Raw genomic sequence first — 22,328 nt, forward strand, 5'->3', positions numbered from 1 at the left:
ACCTGATTGGTGTTCAGCGTACGCTTTGAAATTCCAGCAATTTGATTGGCCATTGTACGCGCATGTGTGTTTGTGTGTGTTTGCAAGAAGTTAGCGTTGGAGTAGATTGGAATGAAATAATTAACCTGATTTACTTAGCTGAAAGATCGTAATTTATTGTTTTATAGAGTGAGATAAAACTTACATGCACAATTTAATATTAAACTATGGCTTTTGTATTCAATAGCACAGCACAGGCGAGCGGCTTTGATACAGATTGTTTTCTTGGAATATTAACAGCGTTTATGACTGGAAACAGAGATATACAGTTATATAAATAGATGTCATACAACGTGTTTAACAAAGCACAATGTGCATCATATGTTTAGTTGCATTTCTGTTTTGCATAACAGCCGTGCAATGTTCTTCCTCCAACACCTCCAAACTGATAGAAGATTCCGGCCAGAGCTTCATGGAGAGGATGAACATGGGAAAAACATCCTTCATTTACTTTGGAAATGATGGTGAGTGGGAGAAATGTTGAGCACATCTGTTTGTGATGAATCTGATGGACTGAATCAATGTCAAATGTCATTCATTTATACATGCAGTCAATCCAACCATTAAACAGTTCCTGGATCAGCTGGAGATGTCTGCAGATGCCCTGGAGGACTATGGGATATCTGTTGCAAAGGTAATTAATAGGGGAGAGTGGGGCACAACCTAACGCTTTTTGGTTTTGGCTCAGTCATTCAAAAAAAATTTGAGTTGGATTTATTATATTTTTACACAAGCAACACACACATCTCTGCTTCAAATGAACATTTGAAGTTTGTTTCTAGTACTTACCATTATTGGACAATTACACAAAATGTGACAGAAGTGCAAACGTTACAATTTACCCCATAGTTGGAGTTATTTGTAACAGGCAGTGGGTTAGTTGTAACACTTGCTAAAAATTATATTTGCATGCAAATATTTCAATACTATTTTGTCTATATACTTGAAGTGGAATTGTTTATATATCTGTTTATAATAGACCGGTATCCACTATCTAACAATAGTTCAATTATAAATGGATACAAATGTCTAAATATGTGAGAAAAAGCAGCACAATTATGACAAAACATTTATTTAAATGTAACACAGTCTGTAATAAGCATATACAGTTTCAAAATCAAATTCTGAGATATGAGCATCAAAGTCGAATTTTGTTTGTTTCTTATTCAAACAATATTAAAGATATGAACAAAAATAAATTTAACACTTATTCTTGAAACTTTGGCAAAAACATGTCCCACTAAGAAAAGTGCTAATTCTGTTGGAAATTAATAAAATTTTCATGAAGAAAAAGAATCAATGTTATAATCAGGGGGTCCTTTGCACACATGTAAGGTTCCTTTATAGGTTTATTTTTATTTTTTATTAATTTAAATATTAATATAAAAGCTGACTGCTTTTACAGGTGAACTGTTCAAAGGAAGCTATAGCCTCTTACTGCACAGATGAAAAGCTGATGACAAAGGCATATTTATTCAGGTACAAGTCTGTATTATGAAAATGTCTGTATTACGCTTCCACCTCTTGCAGCATCATGACCACATGGCTTATTTTTCCAGAGGTTCTGAGGTTCTAAGGAGCTTTGACATTGATACGGTGTTTGACGTCAATGCAATTGTTTCTCACGTTCTGTTGTGAGTTTCACCTACATTGTTTCCTTAAAGTATTTCTTAAATATCTTGACCTTTATGACTTTTCACCTGCTCTTCATTCAGCACTGTTCTGTTTAATGAGGTGCGGTATGTCCACACACCATCTGAGCTTCTGCTGGTGGAGAACGCAGCCAAACAAATGAGAGATGTTGTGGTTGGTCACATACCAGTACTTGGGCTTCCAGGTGGGATTTTTCAGATCCTTTTTCATTAAAGTCTGTTTAAAAGTTTTGGTTATGAGCATTCATCTTTTTCTTTTGTTTAAATAGAGCACCGGGCTTTAATGGAGGCAGCGTTTGTGTATGGGAGCAAATATCAGTTTGTTCAGACGACTGGAGCACCGATCTTGAAACACATGGGGTGAATTTTACATTTAGTTGACTGACGATGTATTTTGAAAGCCTGTTTAAAACAAAGCCTCTCTTATAATGCTGTAAATAAGTTAGCGATGTGTTTGGATATTTGACCTGCATTCCATTACGGCTGTATTTTGGTCTAAACATAAACTAAAATTAATTCTTAAAGCTCTTCATTGTCTTAATCTTGGGTTTCTATTTATTTACAGGGTTGATGATCTCTCCTCTTCCCAAACACGTCTTTGGTTTATGCACTGTAAAGATGTCTCCAACCAGATAGATCGCTGCCCGTGCACTCCCATGAGGAAACCACTCGACACCATCAACATACACACATTCCTCCAGCTGATGGAGGCACCACTCGTTGTGAGAATGTTTCCCAAACATCATCCGTATCGGCATTTTAAGAGCCATATCGCTCTGTTTTGTGACGTAGGCTAATTCGGAGCTTGTTTTTATGACAGACAGAGACAACTGCTGACCCTTCTGAGGTAAACGTGATTCATAACCATCTCAGTGTTCCCGTGCTCTATCTGTTCTCTCAGCCCCAAACTAAGCACCTGGACGGGGTCACCGCTCAAACTGTGGCCCTGCAGCTCCGCGGAGAGGTCGGCGTTGTGCTCGTTCATCGGTACTGATGAATTAGTGATGATGATAGAAACTGCATTTAAACACTGTTTCTATCTATCTAATAATTAGATAATTTCTGGCTTTTTCTCTTTTGTTTTTTAGGGACAGTGCTAATGTTAAAACTCCATTGCAATACAATGCTGCCTACCAGCTTCCACAGGAGGTCAGTTCAATTTTAGAACATTTTTAAAGGGATAGTTTACCCACTTTGTTTTTACAAAACCTGTATACATTTCTTTGTACTGATTAACATAAAGGAAGATATTTTGAGGAACCAAACTGATCATACACTCTAAAAAACAAACGGTGCTATATAGCACCAAAACAGTTGCTTTGGATCGTAACGATAGAAGAACCATTTTTAGTGCCATATAGCACCGGTGAAGAACCAGTGAAGCACCAGTGAAGCACCAGTGAAGCACCTGTGTAGAACCATATAGTGCTATGTAGAACCATATGTGGTGCTATATGGCCCCTATATGGTTCTACACTGGTGCTTCACTGGTGCTTCACTGGTGCTTCACTGGTTCTTCACCGGTGCTATATGGCACTAAAATGGTTCTTCTATCGTTACGATCCAAAGCAATTGTTTTGGTGCTATATAGCACCGTTTGTTTTTTTAGAGTGTAGGCCCCATTGACTTCCGTAGCATTCTTTTATCCTACTATGGATGTCAATGGTGCCTCTGATCGGTTATGTTAATTTAGAACAAAGAAATTTATACAGGTTTGTAACAACATGATAGTGAATAAATGAATAATTAAAATTCTGTCATCATTTGCTCCCCCTTTAAAGGGATAGTTCACTTTAAAATGAAAATTCTGTCATCATTTACTCATCCTCATGTTGTTCTAAAAAATTTCTTTTTTTCTGATGAACACAAAACAAGATATTTTGAGAAATTATGGTAAACACACAACAGTAAGTGACCATACCATCATTTATCAAAACATTTTCTTAGTCTTTTATCACAATACTTCCAAAATATTTTTTTCCTACTATGGAAGTCTATGGTCACTTACTGCTATGTGTTTTCCATAATTTCTCAAAATATCTTCTTTTGTGTTCATCAGAAAAAAGAAATTCATACAGATTTAGAACAACATGAGGACGAGTAAATGATGACAGAATTTTCATTTAAAAGTGAACTATTCCTTTAAAGGGGACATTTCATGAAAATCTGAATTTTTCCATGTTTAAGTGCTATAATTGGGTCCCCAGTGCTTCTATCAACCTAGAACATGTAAAAAAGATCATCCCAGTAACTTAGTTTTGGTAAACCGTTCTCTGAAAAATTTTTTTTTTATTCCAATCTGCCTCCCCTTGTGATGTCAGTAGGGGCTAATAGCACCCCTTAATCTGTACTATCCAACCACAGTACTGGCATTTAGTGCAGAGATCAGCTCATCTGCATTTAAAAGGACCCAAAAAACAGCAAATCTTTGTTTACACCTACAAAGTGGCATTTTTAACATGCTATAATAAATTATCTATATGGTATTTAAAGCTAAAACTTCACGTATGTTCTCTGGGGACACCAAAGATTTATTTTACATTGTTTAAAAAGTTTTGTGAAATGTCCCCTTTAAGTTTTTTCAGATATTTTTTTGCTGAACACAAATGTAAGATATTTAGAAAAATATTTCTAACAAAGCAGATCAGAGGCACCATTGACTTCCATTGTAGGAAAAATAGTACTATGTAAGTCAATGGTGCCCCAGTTCCATGTTTGGTTACAAAATTTTTCTAAATGTCTTCATTTGTATTCAGCAGAACAAAGAAATTTATAAAAGTCGGAAAAAAACTTGAGGGTTAGTGCATTTTGACAGAATTAAAATTTTTCCGTTAAAGGGACACAAGGCAGCATTTTTATGTTAATAAATCATCTTCGTAAGTCGGTATATGGTTAAATGACTCATTACATGACGAATGAAGACTCTCTCGCCCGCCTCTACCGTCTGTAGGAAGAATACCCCACTTGCAAGTTCGCTGTATCCGACCCGGTGTCCTTCAGTCTCGTATAGTCTTAGATATAGAACGCATTTACTCCCAGACACTAGGGGGAGCTAGTAGACAAATAATACTCAGACTTGCCTTGTGTGCCTTAAACTATCCTTTTAAAATGATAAAAAATCAAGAAAATCAGTCTTTAAGAGGGAATTTTTTTCAACAGGATGTGAAATACATTACTGTGAATAGTGCCGAAGAGATTGTGAAACATTTTAAAGAAGAACTTATACAAGAAAACAAGATGATAGAAGATGAAGAAGAAAATAATGAGGAACATTTGTCCGACCTCGGTAGGATGCCACCTAACCAAACATTGCTTACGACTGTAGGGGCTTTCATTTCCATAAATACATGGGCTGATAAATGTATGCCTTCATAAAAATTTTAAAATTTCTATAACTAAATTAACTACTGTTTGTTAAGATTTCCCATGACCCCTTCTGCATGCTAAGGTTAAGAACGTCTATTTCATATGGTACAGGCTTCTTATTGGACCCATGGGAGAGGAAGCCCACCAATTAAAATGTTGCCTCAGGCCTGTGAATTTTAGATGTAACTCTGACTAGTTTTGTGTTTAGATAATACAGTGTGCCATATTTACTGTGAAGATCTTTATTTTGTTTTTCCTTGAATTTTAGATATCCTTGATGATGAGGTGTCCGAGTCTCTGTACAGAGACCGAGATGTTATGTTGGATCTGGAGTCTGTTACAGAGCTCACATCAGACTCATTTCAATCTGCAGTCACACAAAATAAAATCACGGTGGTGCTGTTTTATTATAAATGTGAGATTTACTTTTTAACACTATTTTTTTTCCTGTAGGAATGAGGATTTAAGAATTAGTTTTGTAATTGTCACTTTTGTCCACTAGGGGATGCTGTGTGCATGGCTTTCATGCATACATACATCGAAGTGGCTGATGCACTTGAAGGTATTTACTCAAACATTACAGATTTATTTATTTTTAACCTTTTGCTTTATATATCGCTAATATTACAAAGATCCCCCATTATTAATATCTTTGCTTTAGTGGCCCAGAAAAGTATATTGATACTTAAAATGTGTGCATTTCATTTGATTTAATACAAATTATCTAAGTAAGAAGCATCAGCAGACAAATTATGCTGGAACTTTTAACTTTTGCATGTTTATTATATTAACTAGTTCATTTGTTAAGTTCATGGAAGTTATTAGTTTAATTAAGGTCATAAGGTAACATTTACAACTAGAAGTTGGTTCCTTTGTCTTTTATTTTAGAATGTATAATTACAGTTTTACAATTTAAAAACAATCTCTAACAATAAAAACTGCTTATAAAGTGTGTTTGTGCTATATACATAAAGGGAAATTTCACTCGGTTTGATATTTTGTTATCTAATAATACCATGACATTTAAAAAATGTGCTGTGTTTGCAAATGCATTTTCAGGGCCGCTGTATGCTGTTGTCTATATCAGCAAATACTAAACACAAAGTCTCTTTTATCTCTCTCTCAGATGTCAATGGGTTGGTGTTAGCAGCGGTAGATTGTGGTGAATGGACAGATATCTGCAGTGATCAGAATGTCACTTCCTTCCCCATTATTATGATCTACCGGCCCATAGAGGCCTCTCAGGTCTACAGAGGCATGCTGGGAACCAACAGCCTACAGAAGTTCATACTGCTGTGAGTACCGAGTGCCCTGTAGGCACACAAGGTCAAATCCTTTGGGTATTATTTAGCCGCTGTCACTCAGCGTTAACCTGAAACCAGGCTGTCACTGGGTTAAATTAAAGGTTCGATGATTGAAGCGTGCAAGAGCAAAGTGCTTCTTCAGGATGTGACTCTACTCTAACCTGCTTCTATATATACTTATGTATGGGGTAAAGTTGTTTGTGGTTTCTTATCTATAGAGCACCATCAATTAACAGATGTTTACTCTTTGGTGTAAGTAAAACACACAACCTTGATTCCCATCCTAAAAGCCAGCATTAAAGGGGTCTTAGCGTCAAAATCTGACTTTTCCATGTTTAAGTGCTATAATTGGGTCCCCAGTGCTTGTATCAAACTAGAAAACGGGAAAAAATTAAACCCAGTGACTTTGTTTTGGTAAACCATTCTCTGCGAACATGTGAAAAAATAGGTCATTTTGATTTTGCCTGTTTTGTGACGTAGGTAGCAAATCCAATTACAATTATACCGCACCTTAACTCTTTCCCCGTCAGCGTTTAAAAAAAAATGGTCAGCACCAGGTTTAAAAGTTTAATACCTTCCAGAAATGTTTCTTCTTTAAATATATAAACATAAAATATTTCAAATTAAATGAACCCTCTGCTTTCAAAAAAAGTGTCATCCTATCTTCATTTGCTCTCGTTTTATCACCTCTGAAATATGGATAGTTTTTTTTCTTCAAAAATACAAAATTTTAAGCAAAAAGCTGAGCGCCACCTTGTGGATAATAGCGGTATTACGGATTGCCGTAAAACTCATCTTTGACAGGGAACCGTTTTTCTTAAAGGGATAGTTCGGCCAAAAATGATATTAAACCCATGATTTACTCACCCTCAAGCTGTTCGAGTTGCATATGTCCATCGTTTTTCAGACAAACACATTTTTGGATATTTTAGAAAATGTAAAGTTTTAAATATGGATATTTCTACAACAACACCGTGCGGATTACCCTCAGAAGACCTTTATTTATCATCCTGGAGCCGTTTCGATTTATTTTGTGAAGGATGGATTCACTTTTTTTGGACTTGAAGGTCGTGGACCCCGTAACATTACATTTAATCAACTGAAAGATCTAAAACATTTTCTAAAATATCCGAAAATGTGTTTGTCTGAAAAACGATGGACATATGCAACTCGGACAGCTTGAGGGTGAGTAAATCATGGGTTTAATATCATTTTTGGCCGAACTATCCCTTTAATTGACGAGTTAACTTGTTTATGGCGAGGAAATAGTTAAAGGGATAGTTCACCCAATAATGAAAATAATGTTATTTAAGACCACCTTGTGGATAATAGCGGTATTACGGATTGCCGTAAAACTCATCTTTGACAGGGAACCGTTTTTCTTAAAGGGATAGTTCGGCCAAAAATGATATTAAACCCATGATTTACTCACCCTCAAGCGGTTCGAGTTGCATATGTCCATCGTTTTTCAGACAAACACATTTTTGGATATTTTAGAAAATGTGAAGTTTTAAATATGGATATTTCTACAACAACACCGTGCGGATTACCCTCAGAAGACCTTTGTTTATCATCCTGGAGCCGTTTCGATTTATTTTGTGAAGGATGGATTCACTTTTTTTGGACTTGAAGGTCGTGGACCCCGTAACATTACATTTAATCAACTGAAAGATCTAAAACATTTTCTAAAATATCCGAAAATGTGTTTGTCTGAAAAACGATGGACATATGCAACTCGGACAGCTTGAGGGTGAGTAAATCATGGGTTTAATATCATTTTTGGCCGAACTATCCCTTTAATTGACGAGTTAACTTGTTTATGGCGAGGAAATAGTTAAAGGGATAGTTCACCCAATAATGAAAATAATGTTATTTAAGACCCTCATGTCGTTCCAAACTCGTAAGACCTCCGTTCATCTTCGGAACACAGTTTAAGATGTTTTATATTTAGTCCGAGAGCTTGTTGACCCTTCATTGAAAATCTACATACTGTATACGGTCCATGTCCAGAAAGGTAATAAAAACACATCAAAGTAGTCCATGTGACATCAGTGTGGGTTAGTTAGAATATGTTAAAGCATCGAAAATACATTTTGGTCCAAAAATAACAAAAATTACGACTTTATTCAGATATTGTCATCTTTTTTCGCGTCGGTTGTGAAGCGCATGCGCGAGACTAAAGTCACGTGATTGCAGTGACGCGGATGACGTGTTATCCTCAGACATGTTTGCAAATTTTTTTTTTTTTACTGACAGCGTGTGTCTCCCTCCGACTGCAAACAAAGCCCAGGCGCACAAAAAAAAAAACAGCTGGGGCGCACCAGATAACACGTCAGCCACGTCAGTTCTGTCACGTGACTTTAGAAAAAAGGTTATTAAGGGCAATATAAGCTTAAAGAAGATATATGTAAGATTTTGACTTTACTAAATAAGAAATACTATCTATATCTGTAGATATTTTGGAAACATGCCAAGTTCACATATCTTTTTCTCTAAAAAAAATGATTTAGTCAGTTATTTTTGAAATGTGCCTTACTGGTTGCTTGAAATGTTTTTGTTTTGGTTTGTGTGATCCTGCCCACTGCCAATTTACCTAATACTGTATTTTGACAGCTTGGTTGCTAGTTATTATGGTTGCCTAAACGAGACCGCAATGGGCCATTAATGCGACCCCCGTTGCATGACCTCCTCCTTTACATCATGTAAAATTATTTCATATGTCACAGGTGACGCAGATCACGCAGATTTACGGGGTCTTAATGGTATGTTTGTGAATGCACGCATAGATTCCGGAAAATCGTTGGCAGTGTGAATCAACCAAAAATCTTAACGATCCCGGAAAAATCCTGGGTGCATTTTCTGTAATCTCTAAGGGCTATTATGCATAACCGAGTTGCTTAATGCTCATGCATCCTTCTGTCAGGCTTGCCTGGGTATCTCATTCTCTTTCTCTTTTATTTACAGGAGTCTAATCTCAGGTCCTGTCTCTCTCTCCTCTTCGGCTGAGGTGTTGTCCTTTTTAGAGGGAGATTTATATAGAAAACATGCAGATTTGTCTTCGATCAGAGTGCTGGGCCTTTTTACTTCTGTACACGATGCGGGTAAAAACCTACGCTTGATAAGTAACACTTTTTCTACACGCAGATATGTGACACTGGAGGCGTATTACCGAAAGATCGTATCATTAAGATCTGGTAACCATAATAATGTTATTATATACTAAACATCATAACAACATTTCCTAAGTGCATTATCTTATCTGCAGATAGCAAATGGGGTTTTCAGAAGCATCCGGACTTGACAAAACATCCTAAAAACGATCTTAATTTTAGGGTAACCCCACAGGTGTCCTAACTGAAACTGAAATGCACGCCAGCTGTAGCAATCACATTATGATAGACCAGCGGGAAAATGACATTACATTTTTTAACAATGTGCAGGATGAAACGGCAAAGGTTTTGGCCACGACATCACTCCCATTATTTACATTCAGGGCCCTATCTTGCACCAAGCGCAATTGACTTTGTCAGTGACGCATGTATCATTCGTATTTTGCACCGGCGCACCGCGGGTTTTTCCCTCCACAGACGCACGTCGGCAAACTAGGGAATGAACTTGCGCTCCCTGGGCGGTTCAGCGCAAAAAAATAGGCGTGTTCCGGCGCAAACCATCCCTGATGCTATTTTTTACAGTTTCAAAAAACAATTGCGCCACTGACCAGAAAAAACTAGTCTAAAGTCAGTGGCGCATTGCGTGTTGTTCATTATGCTATTTTAAGGGCGCATGCTTGACCATAATGTCTAGCGTGCACAACGCGCACACACTTTGCTTATCTAATCAGAGATGCAACAGTTATTTTTGCAAATCATAAATTGTTACAATAAAAAATATTAACACATGAGATAAGGGAAATCATTGTGGTGAGCATTGTGGTGATAGTTTTTATTTATTGTGTGGCTGCGTTAAAAAATTCTCATGCAAATAACGATTAAAATATTTTCATAAGTTTGTTGTGTGGCTGTATTACGTTTATTTTATGTAAATAATAATTAAAATGTTTTCATAAGAAACCTTAATGTATGTAAACTTGATTTGTAAGTGTACTTTGGGGTTGGACTGCTTGCGTTTCTTGGCTTTCAGCGGTGAGGGTGGACGCAGCGATGTCCTCTGCAGGCGTCAGGTCCTGTGTAGAGATCCACCTCCCGTTAAACGGCGTGCCCGATTTATGCTGGCAAGCTTGGGATTCCCCCGTCTCCTGATATCATTGTTAGCGCTTGCGGCGCAACGTCCTGGGGATGCCAGCTGATGAGACAATTGTGGCTATTTCCTCCCACGCCTGTTTAACCGACGCTTATTTGGGCGGGTTTCTCCTATCCTTATACAAAACAACTTCTCTGTCTTTGACCGCTCTTACAAGAACGTCGGTCTGTGAACCGCTCCTGGCGTGCGCCTGGTAAATCCGTCATAATAATAGCAACCCACCATGGAACTTGCGCACTTGTGTTTAAAGGGAATGTTGGACAGTGTTCTGATTGGTTTATTTGACGTTACGCCCAAACCACACCTATGAATAATGAACCTAATTCAGACCAACCCCTTATTGATTTGCGCCTGGCGCAAGAGTTATTTCTCCCGCCGGGAAAATAGCAACAGCGCCCAAGATCCGCCCACAAAGTCACTTGCGCTTTGCGCTTCGCACTTGCGTTTCAGATCTTTAAAATAGGGCCCTTAATGTTTATTACTAGTTGAACGATCTTCCAATGTCTGTCATCTGTCATTATTAAAAAACAGTTAAGTTATCTTATCTGTGAACACTTGATGGGATCATAATGAATACAGTACACACTTGACTCAGCATCCATTTCTTCTCATGGCTTGATTAAATGTTGAAATGTACAGTAGTATCCTAGCACTTACATGACCTTACTCAGTAAATATTAAATATATCAAGTTTTTTTTACAGATTGATTTTATGCAAAACACTAAATCCCAAAGAAATGACACTAGCTGAAAGGGTCACATATATTACATATTACTTGATAGATCTGACACAACTAGGTAATTACATCCTCTTTATGTTTTAGGTGTTACTGCATTTGAAGAAGCTGCAAAACTCCTCAGGGGAGAGACAATTATTGGCCTTTTTGCACACAAAGAGGCAGAGAAATGGTATCTGACAGATGTTCCTTATATTACTGCAACTATCTTGATGACGTAATGCATCATGCAAGACTTGCTGATACAGCGCATCTTAACAAGATGATACATGTCTGGATTGTTCGGTCATGGATGAAGGAAAATGTATCAGATGAATGTGCTTGTGTGTGTTTAGGGTGGAGGGGCTGTCGGTGAACCTGCCGGCTTTACTGGTGTCCCGTGGCCCTCAAGTTTCTCGTGAGGCTTATTATCTTCCATCCTCATCAGCAGAAGACCTCGTCTCGTTTATCCAGAGAGCAGTTTTGGATCCTTTTGTAAGTTATTTGAAACTTCTGCTTAAGGGCCGTAAAAGCTAATTTACCCAAGTCTGCTGCGCCGTGTTTTACATGGAGACTCCGTGGTACTTTAGATAGCAATCGCATGCGTTCTGCTGGAGGACATTAGTTGATCTGTGTTCGTTATTTATGCAATTAGATGGCACTCTATTGTTCAAACAAGATTCATGTTTCTGAATGCATTTGACGCTTTTAAATTCTCCATTAGTGACAAATCCTCCTGGGACTGTTTGCACAAAGTGTGAATTTCGCACAGAGATACCCCTAGGGACAATCCCTACAGACCCTTTCACATAAAATGCAGAAATGTAGCCTTTTCACCACATATGTGAGAAAGACAGCTGTCCAATAAGATACAAGGCTTTAGTTTCACTATAAAAAATTTTTTTTAAATTTAATTATTTTTTTTTTTTTTTTTAATCACTATATATGCAACTAGAAACATTGCAAATAATAAGATTCAGAATGTAAACATGAAGAAACTGAAGCACACATTAGTGGGTGCTGTTGTCCATGTGACTGCCACGTTGGGTTGTATTTAGGTCCAAGTACAAACAAGGGACACAAGTTTGAACGTGATCCATGGCGTGCATCTTCCGTCCACTTCGAGGACTTTGTAAAAAAAAATTGATTTGGCATTTAGCGCCAACAAAGCAGTATTTCTCAACGGCCTGAGGCTGGGATTAAGCGGATATGAAGCAAAGGTATTTGATGAACATATAATAAGTGTCAAGATCATTCGGTTTATATCATTTCATTTTTTGATGGAGGTGGCATTTGCAATATTGGAATGATCCAAGCCCATCCGTCAGTATTTTACATGAAGTTTACGGTGTCTGCAACTGTAGTTATAACAAATGTTATGTGCCGTTTTGTTAACCAAAACATTACCATCGTTGGGGAAGTTACTTTTAAAAGTAATGCATTACAATATTAAGTTACTCCCCAAAAATGTAACTAATTGCATTACTTAGTTACTTTTAATGGTAAGTAATGCTTACGTTACTTTTAAGTAACTTTTGCATTACTTTTTCTTACTCTTTCAGGCCTTGCAGGTGTTTTTTATGATTGCAAAAATGTCAAGCTCTGGCCTGCCATCTCCGTTTCTCACTCAAATTGTTCCCGCTGAGATGCACAGAGTGCGTAATTCTACGTTAATATGTTCAGTTTAATTCAGTACATTATTTTATTTTTATATCAAAGGGGACAGAGAATGAAAAACCATTTTTACCTTGTCTTTGTTGAATAATGGTAGTCTACCCACATTCACAAACAAACAAAAAGTGCAAAACATGCTAAACATCTCAGTCTCATAGAAATTCCACTTTTAGAAATGTCAGCCAGAAAACGGCCCAATCTGAAAAACTGATGCTTATGACATCACAGGCATCTAACTGCCCCTCCACTTTAAAATAATTGGCTACATTTTTTGAGGTGGCAGCAAAGTCAGCCAATCAGTAATGAGATTGCAAGTTAAGCCATTAGGGGGAGCCAAAAAGGTGCAAAACCACTTGTTTAAAATCCCCCACCCTAAAAGAGCTATCTGAGAGAGGTTTTTAGGAAGCTTCTAAGGCATTACAGACCCAAACAAAAAAATGTTTGTCTACATGTCACATCACAGAAAAAGGATAAATACTCCGTTCAATCATTCTATGTCACCTTTAAATTAATTAAACTGAAAAGTAACTTCCATTACTTTTTTAAAGTAATGCGTTGCTTTACTCATTACTTCAGAGAAGTAATATTAGTACGTAATGTGCGTTAATTGTAATGCATTACCCCCAACACTGAACAATTACAGCTGATAAACAAACACAACAAAATGAGTGTTATCTAACGCAACATTAAAGGGTGACCATCATTTAACTCATTCCCCGTCAGCCATTTTTTTGAAAATTTGCCCGCTAACATTTTTTGTGATTTTTACCAAAGTTTCACAAAATGCCTTCCAGGAAAAGTTTCTTCAAAATATATATACACGTATATGAAAATATATCAAATCGGGACAATCAAACAAAACGGGAAAAAAGTTTCAACCATATATTATTTTCTCTGCATATAAGCTCTTCAAAAATCAATTTTTTTTAAAAAAAATATATATTTTTTTAGCAAAAAGCTGAAATAATTGCATTTTTGTGAAGGAATTTTGTTAGAGATCAGATTCAGAACAATTATCAAAACATACACAGTGTTTAAAATCAGTAAATAATTTTTATGCGTCAGCTTTTTTATCAATTGAGTAAGTGCGCCATCTAGTGGTATTACAGATTAACATAAAACCTCATCAGGAACACGTTTTTTTAAAGGGACTGTAAGTAGGATTTTAAGTGTTTTATTGATCAAAATCATTGCCTTTATTCATAAATATGTCCTCCTTCGCTTTTCTTACATTGAACGGCTTAGTCCAAGGAGGCTTTCATGTCGTTCCGCTATATTGATAAACTATAATAGCAGAGAGGGACAAAAAGCACTTGCCTACCAATGTGTTTCCACAATGCGTTTTCATTCAGAATATGTGAACCAGCTGAAACTGACACAGAGATCCGTGAGTTCATAACGGCTACCGTAGTTTCAACACGCATTTAGAAAAGCGAGGCGCTAGAGAGCACTGTTTGTTTGAATGCAAAATACAATTTCAGCATTAGGTGGAGGTAAATCCTACTTACTGTCCCTTTAATGCAAATGTTTTTCCTTAATTGATGAGATAACTTGCCAATGGTGTGGAAAGAGTTAAAAACCAGTAATGTAGAGTAAATGCGTATAAAAACACAAACCAGAACATTCACATCTATGAAACGTATTGCCATTTCTTTGGGAATTTAAATCAAACAAGGATTTTTACAACCAAAAGTTGAGCAATATAGTATCATCTGGGAAAACCCATTGGAAATCTGGAGCATTCCAAAATGGTATTTTCATATGAAGAGTTCAGATGCCAAAGCCGCTAAATGTTACCTCTGTCAAAAATGAGATGATGTTTCTAACCGAATGTTTGCATCTGAGCCCTTATATGCATTTCTAAGATTTACCCCATGCACTGATCTGTCTTTTTGCCCAGCCTGAACTGACAGTGGAGAATCTGCCCTGGCATTTGCAGCTTGGAAAACCCTTGTTATTGCTGTTCGTTGGAAAGTATGACAGCACGGAGAGTACAACATCTTTAGCAGAGATGAAACATCTGCTAAGCTCAGGACAGCTGCATTCCTTCTTACCCTGCTGGATTCATCTGTAAGTGCATCTCATCCTGCAGATAAAAGTACATTACAAACATTACATTTATGTGTTACAGTGCATTCAAGGCAAAAGATGTATCGCTGGGAATTAAACAACTAACCCAATGCTCTTCCAATTGAACTACAGTTAAACCCATGTTTATAAAAGCCTGTGGAATTTTGTTGTTGAAGAGGTCGGACACCCATTGGGAGGTCGGTCCTGGAGAAGTTTCTTGGGTTTGTACCTCCACTTCCAGCTTTGGTAATATCACAGTTAAGCGCTGGAGGAGAGGTGTTTCTGTTTCCTCCAGGGCGCCCCCTAAAGGCTGAAAACATCCTGCAGTGGCTGCGTGCTGTGGAAAAGAGAGATGAATACCCAGCAGGTTAGTTTTCATTTTTTTTAGGAATATATTTATTTATTTAGGCATTTAGCAGATGGGTTTATTCAAAGCAACTTACAGAAGTGAGAAAAAGAGCAGAGCGATTGTGTCCTGTAACAATTAATGATGTCACAAATGAACAAACTGTTGTCCAGATTTAGATCCCATCCCAATACCTCCCCTTTATTTTCTGTAAAGATGCTTTGTTATTGTACAATGCAAAATTGTGAAAGCGCTATATACATACTTGGAACGGACAGAATTTAATTTATGACATGCACATAGCTGACACGGTGTTTAAACACGAAATAATAAATATTAAATCTCTTCCTTGTTTATCACTTAATCTTCCATGTTTTCATAACTAGATGAAAGTTTAATAAACATTATAATGGTGTTTGTTAAAGTGGTGTGTGCTGAAGGCATGAATAATGCTTCATATTGTGGTGCAGGATTGATGTCAGTAATATCTTTTTGTATTTTCTGGAGCTCATCATTTGAAATCAATATCGAAATTTGTCTGACACTCTGCTCATTTTACAGAGAAAACATTTTAACAATTATTTTGTTTGTGTTTTTATAAAAAAAATACTATTATTGTTTAGAAATGGGATCCCTACTGAAAATTCCAGCTAAGACCGGCATAAGCTGGTAGCTGGTTTATAAGGTGTCAATAGCTGGTTTAAGCTGGTCCTCACAGCCTGGCAAAGCTGGTGCGTCAACTGGTCTTCCAGCCTGACCCGCTAAGTCCAGCTTAAAAAGTGACCAAAACACAGCAAGACCAGTGGCCGGTTGCATAAACATAGCCGTGACGTTAAGACTGCGTCTTAAGAATGATTCTGACTAACTAGCAATTAGTTAGGGCTAATCAGTCTTATTATTTGGATTTAAATTAGACCAATCTACCTTTCTATGTAACATACTTAAAACAGTTATGATCAGTCTTCAAGAAAAAAATTCATGACTAACTTTTAAGACTAGTCTTAAAGTTTTATACAACCGGCCACAGCTTTCGACACCAGCAAAACCAGCTAAAACCAGCTCACCAGCTTATGCTGGTCTTAACTGGATTTTTTAGAAGGGAATTGCTTGCATTTACTGAAAATATAACAATTTACTGTTTGGGAATGTCTGCTGTATAATGGCTCTCTTAGGTTATGTTTATAAAACTAAGTACTGAATATGTATTACCCATGACAGACTGGCAGTTAGCGTAGTCACATGATCCCTGTTAACACACATGCGCATGACATCACAGTTTCACAAATGTGCATTTTTACACAGAGATGCTAAGTTTTCAAAAAACTTGCACTTTAAAAAACCTGTTTTCGATTTTTCAAAATGCCATGCTTGTGTAAACACGGCAAAAATAATCTGTTTTCCATTTTTAGTTGAAAATAGTGTCGTGTAACGGCCCCAATCAATCATCACGTGGATGTGTGGAAAAGCTGGCACCACCAAATAGTCATGCACAAATGCTCTTGAGATCACACCCCGTCCATTCAGAACCTCTTCAACACTTTTTCCTCATAATACGAATCACCATTGTTACTTGTAATACAAACAAACCCCAAATCCCTTAAATCCAGCACTCAACTCTGTTAAGACCGTTTCCAAATGGTGCTCTCACAAAGATCTCCCTAAAGACGCTCCGGTCCATTGCACTGATAGTGTCTGAGCCGCTCTAACCTTTGTGGGCACTCGGCTGGCTTCATAGTCACTTCTTAGCATCTCCCATCTGCTTCCTATGAAGCTGTGAGGAAACTGTATCCTTTAATTGTAACCCTTATTTCCCAAAACCTTCTGATGGACTCTGGGGGCTACAGCTTGTTTTGTAACTTGTCATAACCAGCTTTTGTGCTTTGGAAAATTTGTATCCACGTCGTTAAAGTGTAATTTATAAGGAAGCATGAAGCATTTTATTCTTGGGAAGATTACATTACATTCATCATTTAGATGAAGAGGAAATACAACACATCATTTGAATTATATGTAATTGAAATGGTGTTTGACAAAGTATTGCTATGCTGTTTTAAAAAGACACTTTTTAAAAAAAAAATATGCTCATTTTCCAGCTCCCCTAGAGTTAAACATTTGATTTTTACTGTTTTGGAATCCATTCAGCTGATCTCCGGGTCTGGCGCTAGCACTTTTAGCATAGCTTAGCACAATTCATTGAATCTGATTAGACCATTAGCATCACACAAAAAAAACCAAAGAGTTTAGATATTTTTCCTATTTAAAACTTGAATCTTCTGTAGTTACATTGTGTACTAAGACCGACAGAAAATAAAGATTTGCGATTTTCTAGAGATGGTCCTCACTGCGGAACACAACATCCAGGGGGCGGGGTTGGATCTAGATCCAACTCCTCCCACTTTATATACTTTGTTCCGCCAAATGAACCAGTATATTTGCGTTGTTGCAGCCCGCAATTAGTTGCAACCTGTGGTCGCCAACGTTTGCTCTTATCAATTTAAGTGTACGTTTGATTAATAATATAGTTGAGAAAGATTCATAATTTAGAAAGTATCACAGTTAGGTGTAAGGAGAGGTACGGACATGTTCCCGACAGTTTGATATCACTGAAGGGATTTATTTGTACATTATCCCACTTATAACACAGCTATTCCTATACGAGTAAATATAAAAACAAATTTATTTGATATCTTTTATTAGCAAATAAAAAAGTAAACCATCTACGAGGGAAACCTGTTTCCTGGCTGTAAGAAAAGACGCGTTAAAACAAGTTCAAAGTCCATACAAGATAAACATTTAATTTATTAATTTCTAAAAAACATGCCATAGCCTATATATTTTTATAATTATGCATATTTAATTTATACTGTATCCATTAATAGGTCTTAAAATGCATGTGGTAAGATTACTCATAGAAGGCTTACCCGAAATGTTTTACTCCAAAACATTATAGCAAAAAACTTACATTTCACCCTAAAGGCACTACTTTTATTGTAGTCATAAGTAAAGTTAGTTTTTATGTCAAAATAATAACTTAATTTAATTACGACTTAATGCGGAACTGGTAACGCAGCAACACATGTATGACGTGTCTTGTGGTAAAACTGCCGACCAATGGGATCTCTGGATCGGGATCCAGCTCCGCCCCTGGATCTAAATCCAACCCCGCCCCCTGGATGTCGCGTTCTGCAGTGAGGCGCTACTGATTTTCTAGGCAGATATGGCTAGGAACTATACTCTCAAACTGGCGTAATAATCAGCGACTTTGCTAATGTAACATGGCTGCAGCAGGCGTAGTGATATTATGCACTGCCCGAAAATAGTCCCCTTGGTTACTTTCAATAGCAAGGGACTATTTTCAGGCAGTGCGTAATATCACTACGCCTGCAGCAGCCATGTCACAGCAGTCGTCATTGATTATTACGCCAGTTTGAAAGTATAGTTCCTAGCATATCTGCTTAGCAACTTTTAATTTTCTGTCGGTCTTAGTACACAATGTAACTACAGAAGATTCAAGTTTTAAATAGGAAAAATTATTTGGTTATTTTTTAGCGCAATGCTAATGGTCTAATCAGATTCAATGGATTATGCTAAGCTATGCTAAAAGTGCTAGCGCCAGACCTGGAGATCATCTGAATGGATTCCAAAACGGTAAGAATCAAATGTTTAACTCTAGGGGAGCTGGAAAATGAGCATATTTTAAAAAAGTGGAGTGTGCCTTTTAAGGGATAGTTTAGCCAAAAATGAAAACCTTGACGTTATTTACTAACCCTTATGTCGTTTCAACCCCTATCATCTTTGCTCTTCTTTGATTTAGTTACTGTGGTGCTAAGTTGAAGGTCAAGACCTCTGTCACACATGTTTTTAGCAGGGTTACAGTGCATTCAATCTATACATTTTATCAGTATGGGTGTTCATAAAGGATCGAACCCGCGTAATCAGTTGAGCTATATGAACACCCAACTTAGTCATCATTCATGTCTGTAGGTGGAGCAAGTTACACACAAAGAATGTTTAAAAGAAACGTGACAGTCATGTTTTCTTTAGCGAGCACCACCAAAAATATTTTTAAGATTAACGACTTCCATTTTGAAAATCATCCAGATGTCTGAATCCAAATGTTTTTCCGGTAAGTTGTGCAATAACAATGTTGTTACTATGGATTTCGTCAGTGTACTGAACCATTACAGTGGCCTGAAACTCCATTACACAACGCTCGTCCGTGTTACCAGGATATCACATCATTAAACATCACACATCACTGATTTAAGAGGAAACCTGAGCGTCGGGGTGTCAGTGTTGGGTGTCTTATAAAATCTTTGATATGCATGTTAACGTTTCTAAAGGTCTTTATTGTGCATTAGTGACCGTAACCATGACGTAGAGCAGATTTGAGATTAAATACGTTATTATTTCGGACAGTAATGCTATGAAAATTCAATTGTTTACTCAATCTACAAATTTATGCAAACCTGTATACATTTCTTTGTTCTGCTGAACACGAAAGATGATGTTTTAGGCAATGTTTGTAACCAAAGACTATGGAAGCCAATGGTTCTCCTGTTTCCTCTTGAATACAATAACTTCCTTTCTGTTTAGCAGAACAAAGAAATGTATACAAGTTTGTAGCAACTTAAGGGTGACACATTTAAAAAAATCTAAACATTTTCTTTATTTTGCGATTCTTTCGTAACATGCTGCTTGTAAGCACTTGTGGTAGATCAGTTTACACTCGCATTGGCATCTGGAAGCAGTTGACACTTTTCATTAGCAAACCCCACTTTAGATTTCCAGGTATTTAAGCATCAGTAATTCAGGTCTCATGTTATAAATTGTGTTTATACAACCTGGTTGTTGTTTACTTCGAAGTTCCGCTAGATGATGTTGTGATGTTCCATGACTGTTTATGCATTACTGACTTGACACTGTTCTGTAAGGTAGAGTAAGTTATAAAGAATTAACCCTATAATTGTTTAATTTGACATTTGGGTTAACTTTTTAATTTCTAAATATTAACCTAATATTTTTATTGTTACTTACTGTTGAGAACTTGATGTTTACTATGTTTGAAATGTCTTAGAATATCGTTTCCGTTATCTTACGTGCTTTAAAGAATAGTGATTTCATTAGAATTGTTATTGACTTCTTAAACTTTCAGTAGCTTGACAACTCTGCTTTTACTGTATAGGTGTGATACCTGACAAAGAATGGGGCCCTTCAGTTCCATTTTATGACTTTTTGGCAATAATGGACCAAGAAGCACCGGGTTATGCATCTCAGAGGGGTCCTAAAATGAAGACTGGGTCCAAAGAAAGCCACAGAGAGCAGAAGGACAAGGGTTCAAATCAAAGACAAACAACACATTCGTCATCAAACCCCCATAAACCTCACAAACACTCCGAACTGTAGAGTCAAAGCAGACTCTCAAGGGCTTGACTCATATTGAAGTGATGTGTAAGCATTTCACATTCAGACTGTTTGATATCTGACATCTGCCCATGTTTCTAGTGAGATTTTTCGAAATATAGACACTTGTGTGTGTTTTTGAATGCTGTTTGTTGTTTTTTATTTTCCGATCAATATCATGATCATCTTTTTTAAATTATTATTATTAGTTCAGTTTTCTGTATATTATTCATTGTATACACTGTTTGATGAAAAAATTGACAAACTTTGTACTTTCCTGAAAATTAAAGGAAAAGTTGACCCAATAATAAAAATTATTTCATAATATACTCCCCTTCATGCCATCCCAGATGACTTCCTTTCTTTAAAGCTGGATGTGGTCTCGGTTTTGACTCTGACTCAACACTTAATCTCTGGTCTTGGTTTTGATTCTGACTTTATACAGGTTTGGAAACTCAGGGTGAGTAAATGATGACACATATTCGTCATTATTTGTGGGTGGGACAAGAGTGAAGACCCACCGAGTTTTTAAGATGAATGATATTGGACCCACTTACTTTTTCTGTAATTTAGCACATGTCTGTCCACTGTCATTGACATCCATTTCACTAGAGGAATGCCCTAATAAATTATACTCTGTTCAATGTTTTAGCTACAGCCTTGACTTCCATACTTCTGCTTCCTTAAATCCATTTTCACTTGCCTCATTTATTGTCCACAACATAATTTAAACTCCATTTCGAGTTTTAAAAAATTTCACTACTTTCGCCTGCCATGCACACCAGGACAAAACAAGGTAAATATCATTTTTAGACTAAAAAAGCAATTTGTTTTGAGGAACCAGAATAAGAGAAAATGGCGTCTAACGTTACTCCAGTAAATGTTTTGGACCCACCAACTTTTTGTTGGCTTTCGACGCCCACGTGATGAAAGAATTTTCATCTTTGGGTGAACTATCCCTTTAACCCTCATAAGCCCCTATTTTCCTGTATACGTTAGAGTTCCCTGTGGGTAAAAATGACCTCAGAAATTAAAAGGGTGATTACAAAAAATATATACATTTTTTACTTCCCATCTATACATTAATGCTGTGTTTTGGGGGATATTAAGTACTTTTGTACCTGTTTACCACTCAATTCCTCAACTACACCATAAGCTTGCTTGTAAAATATCAAATTTTTATGAAAAATTCATATAAATTATCTAAATTTGATATAAATTGTTTTTAGATATTGATCTAGATGTTATGTGTTGAATTCGACTATTTGGTGGTTAGAAAAAAACAGTTTTATGGTTACAGTTTAGGAAATAAATCATTTTGACCAGCAGATGCCCAGAGACCCATTCATTTTACTGTGTGTGGCCAACTGCGCAACATCAATACTTTAGTGAAACATTTTGTGAATTTATGTTTATATAAACATTAGAAAGGACATTGTGTGTGTGTGTGTGTGTGTGTGTGTGTGTGTGTGTGTGTGTGTGTGTGTGTGTGTGTGTG

The 22,328-nt window shown here is 36.9% G+C and overlaps 1 protein-coding gene across 2 annotated transcripts; it reads left to right on the forward strand.

Moving 5' to 3' along the window:
- The first annotated feature begins 85 nt into the window (after positions 1–85).
- txndc16 (thioredoxin domain containing 16) lies at positions 86–22,244 on the forward strand. Of its 2 annotated transcripts, XM_065253079.2 has the most exons (19): positions 91–503; positions 591–673; positions 1,445–1,518; positions 1,599–1,673; positions 1,755–1,876; positions 1,961–2,051; positions 2,257–2,413; positions 2,512–2,678; positions 2,780–2,840; positions 4,851–4,977; positions 5,326–5,472; positions 5,560–5,619; positions 6,184–6,352; positions 9,326–9,462; positions 11,446–11,530; positions 11,694–11,832; positions 14,912–15,081; positions 15,258–15,448; positions 20,613–22,244. In XM_065253079.2, exons 1-19 carry the CDS (start codon positions 350–352, stop codon positions 20,831–20,833), a joined length of 2,430 nt encoding a protein of 809 aa, XP_065109151.1. In that variant the 5' UTR covers positions 91–349; the 3' UTR covers positions 20,834–22,244. The 2 variants fall into 2 exon arrangements, with proteins under 2 accessions (XP_065109159.1, XP_065109151.1); XM_065253087.2 differs by lacking the exon at positions 20,613–22,244 and having other exon boundaries at positions 86–503; positions 15,214–15,346.
- The last annotated feature ends 84 nt before the right edge of the window (positions 22,245–22,328 follow it).

The sequence above is a fragment of the Paramisgurnus dabryanus genome, chromosome 17 (assembly GCF_030506205.2).
Source record: "Paramisgurnus dabryanus chromosome 17, PD_genome_1.1, whole genome shotgun sequence".
Classification (NCBI taxonomy): Eukaryota; Metazoa; Chordata; class Actinopteri; order Cypriniformes; family Cobitidae; genus Paramisgurnus; species Paramisgurnus dabryanus.

Coding starts and splice junctions, on each gene's coding strand:
- txndc16 (XM_065253079.2), top strand. CDS start 350: ATGTGCATCATATGTTTAGTTGCATTTCTGTTTTGCATAACAGCCGTG. Junction 5,620..6,183: donor AGTGGCTGATGCACTTGAAG/GTATTTACTCAA, acceptor TCTCTCTCTCAG/ATGTCAATGGGTTGGTGTTA. Junction 11,531..11,693: donor CACAAAGAGGCAGAGAAATG/GTATCTGACAGA, acceptor GTGTGTGTTTAG/GGTGGAGGGGCTGTCGGTGA.